The sequence below is a fragment of the Opisthocomus hoazin genome, chromosome 4, assembly GCF_030867145.1.
Source record: "Opisthocomus hoazin isolate bOpiHoa1 chromosome 4, bOpiHoa1.hap1, whole genome shotgun sequence".
NCBI lineage: Eukaryota > Metazoa > Chordata > Aves > Opisthocomiformes > Opisthocomidae > Opisthocomus > Opisthocomus hoazin.
The window spans coordinates 27,768,281-27,781,922 of NC_134417.1; the positions used below are offsets into that span (position 1 = coordinate 27,768,281).

The 13,642-nt window shown below is 41.8% G+C and overlaps 1 protein-coding gene across 2 annotated transcripts in view; it reads left to right on the forward strand.

Moving 5' to 3' along the window:
• The first annotated feature begins 8,090 nt into the window (after positions 1 to 8,090).
• VEPH1 (ventricular zone expressed PH domain containing 1) overlaps positions 8,091 to 13,642 on the forward strand; it is a 79,242-nt gene continuing 73,690 nt past the window's right edge. For both annotated transcript variants that reach the window (XM_009939985.2, XM_009939986.2), the window contains exons 1-2: positions 8,091 to 8,228; positions 10,227 to 10,442. In XM_009939985.2, coding sequence (XP_009938287.2) covers positions 8,091 to 8,228; positions 10,227 to 10,442 — 354 coding nt within the window. The remainder of the gene's footprint in view (positions 8,229 to 10,226; positions 10,443 to 13,642) is intronic.

Below are 13,642 nucleotides of genomic sequence, written 5' to 3' on the forward strand. Positions count from 1 at the left end.
ATTTCAGGAGACTCGGAGGGACAGTGACTTTGAATTTATTTCTTGCTGTAATCCAGTTTTCACTTCCAGAATGTCATTCTTATAGACTCTATCCTGTAGTCACTCGTGCTCTGTTCCATTTAGTCTTTCACTCTCTTTAGACAGAAATACATATTTACATGTTTTGTAAAATTTTATAATGAGTTCTTTTTCTGTAACATCACTACAGCCTTTAAAACTTGTCACAGATATGAAAGCTCGTTAAGCCACATTGAAAATCACCAGCTTTTGACAGCATCACCGTGACAATGAGTGTACTGGTATTTGTTATATGAAGCAATTTATTCCATATTAGCAGTGTGTTGTTTATTTTAGCGTAATGTTTTAATATCATTAAGATATTTAGAATTGAAAGTCTTACAAGTCTGTCTTATGTTAAAAAATGCAAAGTCTTATGAAGTGTTATATATAGCATTGGTGTGTTCTGACACAGCAGTCAAATAAAAACCTTTGTGATTTCTTATATATTGAAAATTAGAAAGCTGTCTTGACAGCACATAGGTTATCAAGTAGATACATATATATATATATAAAATTTGATCAAGTTATAAACTGTTGGCAAAAGCAGCACTTAGCAAGTTTGTCAGTACATTCTTACCACTCTGCATCAGTTGGTTCTGCAAGGATTCTGCGAAATGTGGTTCACTTAAAGCAGCATCTGACCTATAAAACCTACTAACTAAGCCAGTTTGTTGCAGGGGAGAATACTCACATGCCAGTTTACACGTCTAGGAAGAACACTGAACTTTGCTCAAACTGAGAATGGTAGTATAGCCCTGGAATTCTGGTAGAAGAGATGGGTCTTAAAAGAGGCTGTATAATTCCTCTGATTATTTTGCAGTTGCCTGCAGTAAGAATACTGCTTCCTTGTATACAAGAACTGGATGTTGGGAGCAAGTCAGTTCACAGCTCACAGGACTGCAGCAAGGTGTTTCATTAGCAAAAAAGCATTTTTAACCCTAGCCTAATTAGTAGACTTCATAATTTATTGTTTCATCAGCCGGTCCAGCTCAGCATCCATGGGATTTCTAGACGACATGAAGTGTGGAAACCTGTCATGACAGAAAAAAACCAGAGAGGCTTGTAGGAAACAATGGTTGTCTTGTGGGAAGAGTTTAAATATATGCAGCTGATCCCATGGGAACTGCTGTAGTCTATTCACCCTGTGTGAAAATGATGCTCTTTCAATATAATCTTTAATCCTTTCACTGAAAAATGTGAGAACTTTATTTAAAAGTTTTGAAAGTGTGCTCTATTTTAGTAAATGCTTTTCAAACATAAAAATAAATCAAATTATTACTGTAACATGGAGGGGAAAAGTTCTCTGAAATACCTTGCAATATTCTGTGCATAAATTGCATATGTGAGTGTTCTTGGGAAAGTTTCAGGCTGAAAATAACCAGGAAATGTATCCAGGCTTTTTTTTTTTTTTTTTTTCTAGATGGGCACATGTGGGGAAGGAATTATCCAGCAGTCTTGGAGATATTACAAGCTTCTGTAACTGTTCGAGACATACTTTTTCCAATTTCACAAAACCAATTTTTCCTGTGAGATGGGGGAGAAGGATTTAAAGAGAAAGGGAATCCTATCATATGCACAGAATAAAAGTTTGCTTTGAAGATGATTCTAATCTTCCTCCTATTCATGGAGAAGTAAAATAAAACTAAATATGCAGTTGTTGAAAACATTTGTCCCCACCCTGAGAGAGAATGGAAATCTAAACCTCGCTTTGTTCAATCCATGCGCGTTTGAATAACTTCATGAACTCCCACAGGGTTTAGCAGAGCTGCTGTCCTGTTGGTTTTTTTTATGGGACCATGTCCTAAATATTAAACCCTGCTTAGTGAAATACAGGGTTGTATTCCTGGAGGTATCATGCAGCATGTATTTTATAGTCTGCACACAGAGTGCTGAAAAGGCAAAGAGTTACTAATACTATTTCGCTTTTGCTTTCCTATAGCATCTTTCATCCAGGGCATCCAAAGCACTTCATACAATCCAGTGTATTAAGCATGGCAACATGTCTGCGAGGTAAGGAAATTGATTTTTTTTTTTTTTTTCTCTTTTTGTTTTTATAGATAGAGTAGTCAAAGCATTGGGCTTTGATCACCCAAGATCTTGCCCAAGCAAGACCTCTGGCCTCTCCTGCCTTTAACACAAGTCTCTCCGTTTAAGGGGCATTCTCATATCACCTTCGTCTTCTGTGTACTTTACTTGACACTTCAAGCTAAGTTACTTTTTTGAACCAGGTGCTCAGTTTATACCTTTTAGATTTCTTTCTTTTTAATATTTCAGGAAATGAACGTTATGTTTTGTTTATTGGAGAGCTTTAGCACCTGTGGTAGCTTGGTCCTTCTGTAGAGAACAAGAAACTCCAGCTGGGAGCTGTGCTGCAGCATTTGAGGAGAACCACGCATGGTGCCCATGGCAAACTGAGTGTTACAGAGCAGAGTGGGGTTTGGGAAGCGCTGAATGAATCTTGGGATCACTCGGGAGCCCTGGCTATGCGGTGGGTCTGGAGTATCATCTGTGCTCGGTGGGGCTCCAGTGAGGGGATGGTTCGTACTCACAGCCTGTGTCTCTCAATGTATTCAACGGCAACTGGCCAGTGGCTTTGAGAGTCTGCAGAGACTATCCCGGATGGTGGTGGGTCATGGATTTTGCTGCGGGGTGAGTTAGCTCAGCACTTAGCACTGCGCATGCTTACCCTCCTCCTGAAATGCAGGATTATGGAAGTTCATGTACAAGATTGGTTCAACAGTACAGGAAGGATTTAATTGCCGCGTGCTTTGCAGTGAGCAAACTAGAAGATACTGTAAGGTTCACTCAACATGAACTCTAGGTGTCCTGCGTTTCCTAAAATTCCTGAGATATAGTGAGGGGTTTCAATTTATGTTGCTTAGCATGGAACTAGATTAACAATGTTATTGCACAGTTCTTTGAAGGTTGCACTTTTGTTTTCATGGGATAGCACCATCCTGTAAAATGGAATAATCATACTTACATTTCCAGTCTTTTGAAAGTTAAGGAAATTATTCTAATTTCTTGTAGAATTTCCTTCACTTTAAATTTAAAAAATTTTATCCTCTCCACTTCCTCTTTGATTTGAAAGATTGTGGGGTTTTTTGTCCTTCTAATGTCATTCTGCAGAATCTGAGTTCCTGATAAAACCTGAAACAATCAGTCTTTTAGTTCAAATTTCAATTGGCTTTTGGATGCCCTTAGGTCCAGCTGCCCTTTTACGTGGAATTTTTACTGTTAATCTTCTATTATTGGGGGAATTATTTTGCAAACAGACCAACTCAATTGCTTCAAGCTCTGAAACCTGTCAGGCTAGCTTTTATTCTGATTGCTTCTGATAAGGAGCTTTGGTAAGAATGCTGTGCCTCCAGCAAGTTGAGAGACACCTTGGAGGGGAACAGTTTCAAGGTCCCAGGGAACATACTGCTCTTTCAGCTTGTCATGAAAAGGGAAACTAGGTGTTGAAAATCAGAATCAAAATGTTGAATTAGGTGCGGGACTCCGCTGTGAACCAGTGGAAATGGCCTGTGTTATAAGCTGAGAATTTTTTTTCCCCCTGCATAATGATGACTTGAAGTTCGCTACAAGAGTTGGAGTCACTGCTTTGCTTCCCAGGTTTTGACTATCGGAAGGTGTGGATCCCTGCTGTGAGCCCCCCAGACGCTGCGCCGATGGAGGTACAAACTGTGGCGAGACCCTCTGCCTCTTTTCCATTGCTTGTGTGCATGGGACACAAATATGAGTCTGATCCATCTCAGACACGGATCTGACAGATGCAGTAATCTCTGTCCTGTCTGAATGAGCAGATGCTGATAGGTGGTGTGGAGGCAAGGTGATGAGACATCTCAGGAACCATACTCAGAAGCAATTTTATTGTCCGACGTGACCCTTTTTTAAAAAAATAAAGACATTTTAGAAGACATGTATTATGTTTTTTGCTTTCCCTCAGTGCAAACTACCTGTTAGTAGGAATCAGTACAACCTTGTAGAGGGCAAGGAGGTGCTTAAGGGACAATTTTTTCCTTTGAAGATCTCTGCAAGAAAAGTATTTTCAGCACTGTTACATAATGTAACTATTGAGAAGATTTGCTGTAATTCCATTTCAAAGAGCTTATAGTAAGTAAATGCTTTTCTGTATTGTCCTTAGTGTTGTCTGAGCAGCTCTGCAGAAACACATCGAGTAGAATATCATCTGCAAAAGGCCAAGAAGGGGCTGCTGTGTTTCGGTGCAGCTGATCAAAGGGAGGGTTCAAATGAATCTCCGTTCCTAGAGCATTTTTCCAGATTATTTGTGCAGATTTTGTTGTGCTATTTGTGAGTGTAAGGTTAAAAGCCAAGGCAAACTTCAGACCCTCTTTTGTATTCGTATAATGTGTTACAGAATGATAGCATTTATTCATTTGGACAGAAAATCTCTTCTGTAGTAAGTTTGTTCACTTGTTCTTTTTCTTCCAAACAGTGTGAGTTTACTGAGGGTATTTTTACCTTCTTCCCAGGGAAGGATAGCTTTCCACTAACACAGAGAGTTCTGTTTTCTCTATTTAAAAACAACTGCCCTCAAGTGGAGTAGGCTTTGTGTTTTGTCCTAGAAACAGAGTGTTTCTTTCAGAGATAAGGCCTCTCTGCATTTAGGTTCCTTTAGTCACCTGACGGAGCCATTGGTAACTTTTAGGCTGCTTTAGTCTGCATTCCTGAGATGCCTTACTCCTGGCACAGCAATTAACAGCTTCAGGTTCACTGCTTGCCACCGGTTCCCCAGCTTCCCGCTTGCTGTGCCCTCCGATGACGCTGCCCGGGGTAGCGGGAGAGCAAAGGAAATGGTCAGGCTTTCTTTCCAGGAACCTGTAACCATCACTGAGGATGGCATTGTGGGAGCGTGAACAGGTAAAAACAGTTTGTGTTCTGCGGCTTTTTGAACTCTTATTTTTGAATTTGAGAATTGCTGAGTACGATGGGCCCAACTTACTCTGTACTTGCACCATGCCCTGCAGTTCGGTGACTGGTGATTCATGCCGTAGCGATTGTCAGGAGGATCTAGCCTGTTGTGCTTCGGGGTTTGCAATCTTATTAGCTCCTTTCTGCTTCTGTCTTGTTGCGAATAATCAAACTAGAAGTCCTGTGTAACAATATTGATAGATTTGGGAAAATTAAAAAAACCTTACAACTGGGCTTATGGTTGATCAAGTGTAAGGTGCTGTCTGTGCTATTAAAATAGAGATTGTTTCACCGAGTTGTTTCCAGAAGGTTCTCAGCATTTTGCATCGGGTTTGACCCTTATTTGACATTTTGCATTTTGTTTTCTGAAAAACAGCATAAAATAGAGTAACAGGGATTGAGGATACTCTGTATTTCAAATAATAGTTATAACCGATCCAGTTTGTGACACTGTAGTACTTTCTTCATCAGCTCCAGAGAAGAACCTAGAGCTGGCTGTGAATCCACACAGGCCATCTGGAAGATGTGCTTGGTAGATATCTTCCTAGCCTCAGGATCAGTAAATATTCTTTATGAGATGAGTAAGTGAAGACAGAGGGAGAGTTTTCCTTCGTGACATAATTTTTGTATTTTAATACGTGTTCTCGTGTCAGGCTATGGCTGTGTTAGATCTGCATCTGCACAGAGCTGCCTGCAGCCACCCCATGCTCCAGCAGGCAGGCAGCAGTGGGCAGGAGCTCTCTGCCTGCACCTCATGGCACGTGCCATCGGGGTGGCCATGGCTGCACGCTATGGCGGGTTCATCTCATGCAAGCCTGTGTGGAGCATGTGGTGATGTTGGAGTCATTAGTTTGTCACACTTACTCAGCCTCTTCGTCACGCCGTCCAGATTACTAATAGCCTATTTCTCATAAGATTTCCTTTTCTACTATATTTTACTTCAGGTATTATATGTCAAATCTCAGACATTTTTCTCCTCTATATAAAGCTACAGGGAAATTTTACTCATTGGAAACACAGACTAGCTCATTTCAGCGATGTGCACAAAGTCAAACTGATACAGTTCTAGCAACTGCTTTTCCAATGCGTAACATTTGAAGCTAACTCAAACTGTTGAATTAATGTGTCATATTTAATGTATGTCTACCTTAATGTTGTAATTTTGTCAGCTAGATAGTCATGTATCTGCTGTATTCCTGCCAGGACAGCCACTAGTGGCTGAGCTGAAACTTTGTTTAGATTGTTGCATATCTAAATGTAAAGGACCTACCTATATACATGTATATTATATGTAGGTCCTTTACATTTAGGTATGTTTACTTCAATTCAGAAAGATGTTTTGATTCATAAAGCAACAACTAACAACAGCCTGCTTCACACTTTCTTTGAATGATGCTGTGTTTATCTCCACACGCTTCATTATGGAGAAAGTACTGATGATGTGGACGACGTTGGTGTTGAAGGAGTGAGAATGATCACTGGTGTACTAAAAGATGGCCAATGCAGATGCAGCTAAAGCTGAAGGGAGCTTGAGGTGGCCTTGTGTGGGGTGAAGACGTTGAGCTGTGCAGCAGCTTCGCTGGGCACGGAGACATTCCCATATGTAACCTCTCCTTTCGTAAGCTGAGCTTACTCAGGGCCACAGCACCAAGTGTCTTTGTGTCCTCTTTGGCTGGCAGAAGCTCAGTGTACTTCTGTCCAGCATGGCTGCTGTGAGTGCTGGTGAGGGTCCTCTGTGTGGTTCAGCCCTTTCTCAGCAGGGTCTCGAACGGCAGGCTTTTCCACCACCCCTCTTCCCTTGCACCTCTGCCTGAAGTGCTAGCAGCTCGTGGAGGGCCCCGCAGCTAGAGGTGCTCTTTGGGGCTGAGAAACTGTGGCTTGCTGGGTTTCTTTGTCATCATGAAAAGTGTTGGTGGGAAAGGGTGGAAGAAGTGCAGTACAATCGGGAGCTGAGGGAGGAGGGACTGCCTTTGGCCTATTCCTACTGGTAAGGCCATCATGGAGACTCTTGGAAGACTCAAGGACAGACATTTTCTGTCTGCATGGATTTGTACCTCTTTTGGCAAAGTCCAAGGGAGGGTGCCCAATCCCTGTGGGATGTTCTGGGCCTGAAGGATCCTGTGCTGTTTGTTCCTTTCTTGTGTGCATCGAGGTTGGCCATGAAGACCCTTGCTTCAATGGTGCATGAACAGAGGGACCCATCAGCATGAGGCAAGTCCCGGCAGTCTTGAAATAACAAATAGCACTTCTGAAATGTGGGGAAAAAGAAATCGAACTTCTATAATTAAGACAAGTGTCTCCTCTGTGGATGCTTTAAACACCAGAGTTTTGGGGCACAAGTGCAGGACTGTCCTTGTTCATGAGCGTGCGCATGGTCCTGAGCCCAGCCCCGCTTGGCTCGGCTTCTGTTAAATTCCCCAGCCAAGAAGTGCATAGTTTCAGCTCAGCAAAGTGTTTGTTTTACATGAGTTGAAAAGACTGCAGAGATCATTTTGGCAACAAAACTTACTGTTTTTTCTAAACAAAAATCATTATCGTCTCAATCTTGCTAATAGTGTACTTCTGGAGTCAAGACACAACAACCCAGAAAACAAAGTGGCTTCAACCGCTGCCTCTAGCTCCGCTCTGCTACTGATCACAGAAAGGCGGTTTGTGATCCTCATCGCTTAGTCCAGTCACCATCCTGCTCAGGTGATGTGCAGTGAAGCCACAAATATGTGTTTTTATTTATTAAAGGTTATGTATCGTTTAGCTAATCTTAGGCTATTTAGTGTTTGAGGGCAAAAGGTCCTTCACCATGGAGTTCGTGGTACATGCCTAAGGACATCCCTGGGTCGGGGGATCCTGTATGCTCCTCACACGCACCATTTAAAAATCTTTGCTAAACTAGAATATGACAGTCAATGCATTTGCTAATTTTTTTTTCTTTTTTTCTTTTTAGATTGGGGCCAAGGAAGTCTTGAAATATGCCCTGGATTTATTCTTCACATTAAATTGATCGCTAGTAGACAGGATTGTTTCCGTTCTGTCCTCATCTGAGTCCTTCATGCACATGGTGCATGCAGAGGTCTGGCGGAGTGGCAGCGAACGCAGCCATGCATCATCTGTTCAGGCTGGTTTTGGCACAAAAGGACCTTTCACGTGCAGGGGATCTTTTCTCCTTAGAGGATGCTGAAATCGAAGGAAGCCTCTCAGAAGCTCTTGAACAAATAAGAATAATTAGTTCATCTGTGGTAAGTGAAACATTGTTCTTAATCATTTTTCATGGGATTAAATGTATTGTATAAATAAAGTATTAAAGACAGGGGTATACACAATTTAAGTTTCTAAAAAAACCCTCAAGAATGCCATGCAAACAATAAGATTTAAAAATGTGGCAGCCAAACCCAGTTCCCCCTAGCTGGATTTCCTTTAAAGATATTTCAAGTTTATAATAATTTTTCTTAAATAGTTATTTAAAGCATATTAAAGATTAACAGGAGGTTACAGGTACACTGCATGTGTAGTGTGTATTCTGTTTGCAGCATACAGTGTGCTGAATGGTGGTGGGCTCATGGATATTGGTAAAGTCTTTAGAAGTGCTATCCAAAAATAAAAGCTCATTATTGTTCCTGCTTCCAGTCTGCTGAAGGGAAGGGAAAATCTTTTTTGAGCCTGAGGACATTCAATTAGCAACACACGCGGGTTCTCACATCTGCACTTTTCTGGCACTTCATACAGCGTGCGATTTTAGAAATCAACTTTGGCAATGTGCAAACCTCTGGCTGTCAGAGCATTGATCACAGCGTTGCTGGTTGCAACAAAAACTGGCTCGCCCATCAGGACAACCACCGTACACGGTCTCTTCTTGTTGGACATTTCTTTGACAGCAATTACATCTGCCCAGTCATTCAGAACATTAATGAAGTTATTTTGGCCATTGCCTCTGCTGTTTGTGATGTACTTCGACTTGCCTAACTGCAGATTATCAGGATTTTTACACAAATTCCCCCTAATGGACATTTTGAGAGAAAATGCCTGAATTCACTAGGAAATGTTTTGGCAATTCCCACCAGAGGGCTCTGGAGATCGGGGACCCGCTCAGCAGGCTGGATTTTGCAGAGCAGTGTGTGTGTTTTTTCCCCAAATGCGAGGAGTTTCGCAGCAGTACGGACAAGACCGCTCTGCTTTCTGTGTCCCCGCGCAGCCAGCGATGGCAGCTCTCACCGGGGTTTGCTCTGTGCCGTCCCAGCCAGCAGCTGTTAGCTTGTTCACCTCTTTACCAATAGGTAGTCTAATACAAAAGAAAAAGTGTAAGGATTTTCTTCTTTTAACAAGTGCATGGATTTTTTTCTGTGACCCCAAGCCAAGCTTGTAGAGGGCTAGCTGTGAATAAAGGTGGAGAATTCCTTTGGGACAGACCCAAACGTCGTGGCTTCTGCCTAGGATGCGCTCTCATGGCACGCTGCAGCTCAGAACCCCCCGAGCTGACTCTGGAGCTGCACTCCTGCAAGCTAGTGCTGACTTTGGCTCCAGCCCTTTGAAAATGACCGTGCTTTATCCAGCAAAACCAATGGCTTTTGGTTAATACTTCAAACTGTCTTTCATCTTCATTGCTTTTTAGGGTGGAACAGCATGGGTTAGACTGAGGGACAGTGATTATGTATTTTGAGTCTTTTAGTTATTGCGAAGCAACGCCGTTTCGTATCCATACAGCATCTGTGTCGGGGATTACGAGGGATTACAGGATTTTGTGATAAAGCCTGTTTAATTAACTTTTATTCATGTTACATTGATACCAATTGAAACTAACTGTTTACATCAGGGACTTGACCTGATGTGAGGTACTTGGGACCCTGCATTTGGCTATATATATATATATATTGGATGTAACAATTCCAGTTTTAGTTTTAGGACAGTTATGGGAGAAGAGGCCTGTGTGAGTGGTTCTAAGGTTTGTGGCTGCCATCCCTGGTCGGGAAGGCCATGCTTCAAGACAGACTACTACAAATCATTTGATAGCATAAGTACATACTCATTACTTTACAGTAATGAGAATGAAGACCTAAAACAGTGAATTGTCTATTGGATGACTAATTTCTGTGTTTAATCATGCTAAATGTTCATTGTAAAGGTGGAAGTGGAAAAATGGGCAGCGGACAATTAAAAAAACTTTGTGTCTCCGGGTTAGTTTTGTGGGGTCCTTAAAAAGGGGGGGCATTCACTGCCAATTATCTTTTCATTTGAACTAGGACTACCAGACCAATGACAACGACCAGGCCGTGGTGGAGATCTGCATCACTCGCATCACCACTGCCATCAGGGAGACGGCCTCCATCGAAAAGCACGGCAGAGCCCTCGTGGCTCTGTGGGAATCGTGTCTGGAGCACAACCTGAAGCCTTCCGGAAAAGATGAGGACACGCCACATGCAAAAATTGCATCCGATATCATGAGCTGTATCTTGCAGGTGAGACTGAGCTGAAAGCCAGGGAGTGTCATGCATTTGTTGGCTATCGGGTTTTATCTTTTAAAATGCAGTTGTACTTTGTTTTCTGAGGGTGCATGGGAGTGGTTGCATTTGTTTAAAACCAAAAATATGACCCCAATTATTAATGTGTATTGTTACATGCTTACGGCATCTGTTGCACTGAATCAAAAGTTTTGCTTATCTTTTGAAGTGTCTTGACTGTTTAGTGCCAGATTTCATTATCTTAAAGCTCCATTAATTCTAAGTATTTGCATTTCATGTAAATATTAAAGTGGGAGACATGGGACTATCATTTTCTGTGGTTACAGAAAGGTTTATTTGAAAGCATTTAATATCAGGGAAGAGGTTATTCTTTCGAATTATTCTGGAAGGCAGCAAAATGCCGAAGCAAGCTTAATGACATGAAATTTAGGTCATTAGATATGCCGTCAGTAAGGAGGATCTCCCATAACATTTTGATTGTGAAAACTGAGTCCAGATACAACACAGAAAACTGACTTCTGAATTAAAATCTGATTGCTGCTACTCTAAAGAGAGGACTAGAAAGAAGTTATGCTCTGACCAGGAGTACTGGAATAGTTTTTTTATAATATTTTACTAAATGTTAAAGGCAGCAAGAATAGGACTGAAAAAGTATTTAGGGCTCAAAAACATTTGCTGAAATAGGGTGCTATGTGAACTCGGTAGTCTATGAACTATCGATCCCTGTGAATGCAAGACTAAAAAGAAGATGTCAATATATAGCAGCCTTTTGGCAATAGGAATGGGCTATTCCAAGGCTTTCTGAGAAAGTAAGCTGAGGGTGAAAAGCTATTTAAGGGAGAGGCAGGAATCTGTTATTAAAACAGGGTGAGTTTGGGGATTTTTGGTTTTGTTTGTTTGTGGGTTTTTGTTTGGGTGTGGGGGGTTTATTTGCTTGGGGTTTTTTTTGACGTTTTTAGCCAGGACTGCAGGCAATATCATTCATTGTTGGGAAAGCAATAGCATGTATTGGAGAGACCCACAGAGAAATCTGTGTGCACAGTTATCTAAGTGGAAGCAGAAATCAGGGCTGTTTCCAGAGTTTCAGCTGTGGGTACAATTCAGGGTGACCAGCTCCATGTCAGATGGGGAACAGTCGTTATGAATTGCCTTTCTATACAGACTACCCGGGGGGAATGTTCGCAGTATGTCTGCTGTTTCATAGTTGCTTTCTTTACTTCTGCATCTTAAATCAGATGTGGGGTTGTTTTATTCTTTCACTGTAAAAATTCAAGTGATAGTGGCACAAGTACATCGCTGTCCCATGAAAAGTACTGTTTAGCCCCTTGGAGGATATATTGTTCCACAGGTGTATTCAGATTCCTCATCTAGTTTGGCTGAAAGTGTTTAAAGTCCTAAAGAAAAGAGTTTCAGAAAAAATAACATCAATGCTGAATTTGCTTCAATGAATTTTTACTTTACAATGGCCAATTCTGTTTACCCCTGGTCTGCCACTCTGCGGACGCACAAAAAAGTGTATTATAGCAAAATATTAAAAGAAGGAAAAGAACTCATTTTCTGAAGCCCAGGTTCCTGTTGATTTTGGCTGGGGAAGCATAGAGGTTTATTCTAGCCAGACATCTGGTGAAGACCGTGGATGAAGCTTAGCAAGATTTCTTCTGCACTGTGCTGGCATCCCTGAGCTGTGACCCATAAGCTGCGCCCCGGCGCAGGGCACAGTACCACATCCTATGAAGGTCAGCGGTATTTCAGGGGGCTGCAGCCCCTCTGCTTTCCTCTGTTCGTGGCTGGCTTTGGTAAGGGCCGTGCTTTCTGATGGTCAACGTGTTCCTGGAGGTGTTGCCTAAGCTCCCGTCCTGTCCTGTGTCCCCAGAGGTCAGATGGTAACTGGATTTGGATACCAGTCGCAGCACAGCTTAAACTTTCCAGACAAGAGACTGAACATTGTAAAATCGTATTTTGTCTTTGCAGTACTTTAGAAATCATATTTCATGAGAATACTGCAGTATGCAATGGCTTGTCTAAGCTTTCAGTTTGTGCTGTTGGCAACTGTGTGCCTAAATCAGGCTAGCCCATATCCAAATGTTTTGGGGATTGCACTGCATTGCAAATTGCTTTAAGAAAGGAGTTCACTGAAATGAAATGAGAAAGTTAGGAACGTACTTTTACTGCTCTCTGAAACAGCTATCAGCTAGTTCCTTTGCATAAAAAAGAAGGCATAAAATGAGGTTTTTATACAATACGGGAGGGATAGTTGAAGTAGTAATGAACATCTGACAGCTGGGTTGAATCTCACAGCATGTTTCTGTTGATATTAGCAGCAGGGAGGTCCTCTAGGTTTGCAAACATCGCTATATCATATTATTGAAATCTGTTTTTCATTGTCACCTTCACATTTTCATAAGTGTGCATTCATGCCCTGATCTTTATAATGTAACAAATGAAACCTTTCTCCTTCCATCTGAATTCAAACCTTTTCTTCACTAAGTATTTTATCTTTATTGTAGGAAAAAAAATTAAAATATTATTCTTGGATATTTTCTTAGATCTTTTAAATAGTAGTCAGAGGGCTAAACCTTATCTTCCTGTTCTTTCTGTGTGGAATCCTAGAGTATAACTTGGAGGCAGAATTTGGCTCCCATGCAGTAGTGCCTCTCAGCCAAATATAATGAGGCATTATGTTGATTTAAACATGCTGTTGCATAAAGCTCTGTTCATTTTATGGGCTTATCTCATTAAAGATGCAGTTTTTGGTCATATGGCAGTTGCCACGATGAGCTATCTTGACACCTAGGAGTGGCTGCAGCCCCTTCTTCCTTAGGGGCTGGCAGAAAGGGGCTGTCTGGGAGTGGCTGCAGCACCCCACTGCTCGGCACATTTCTGTTGCAAAGAAAAATCCTCACAGACGGTTAAACTTGGCTCTTTTGCATTGGTGAAGTGGCACAATGCAGCCTTAATTAGGGTCAGTCCTGCTCCCTGTGAGGCTAATGGCAAAGGCAATTACTACTGCTGGAGACAGAGCTGGCCTAGGAGGCAACATAACAGGGTAGATGGAACAACAGAGTTGTTTTTTCTCAAGTCTAAATTTACTTTTTTCAGTGCTGATGCAGAATGAGCATGTCTGAAGTCTGGACTGCATTTCTTTGTGCTATTTTCTTGCTTTCTGAAACATCTGGGTTCCAGCGGTGGCCTGTGGG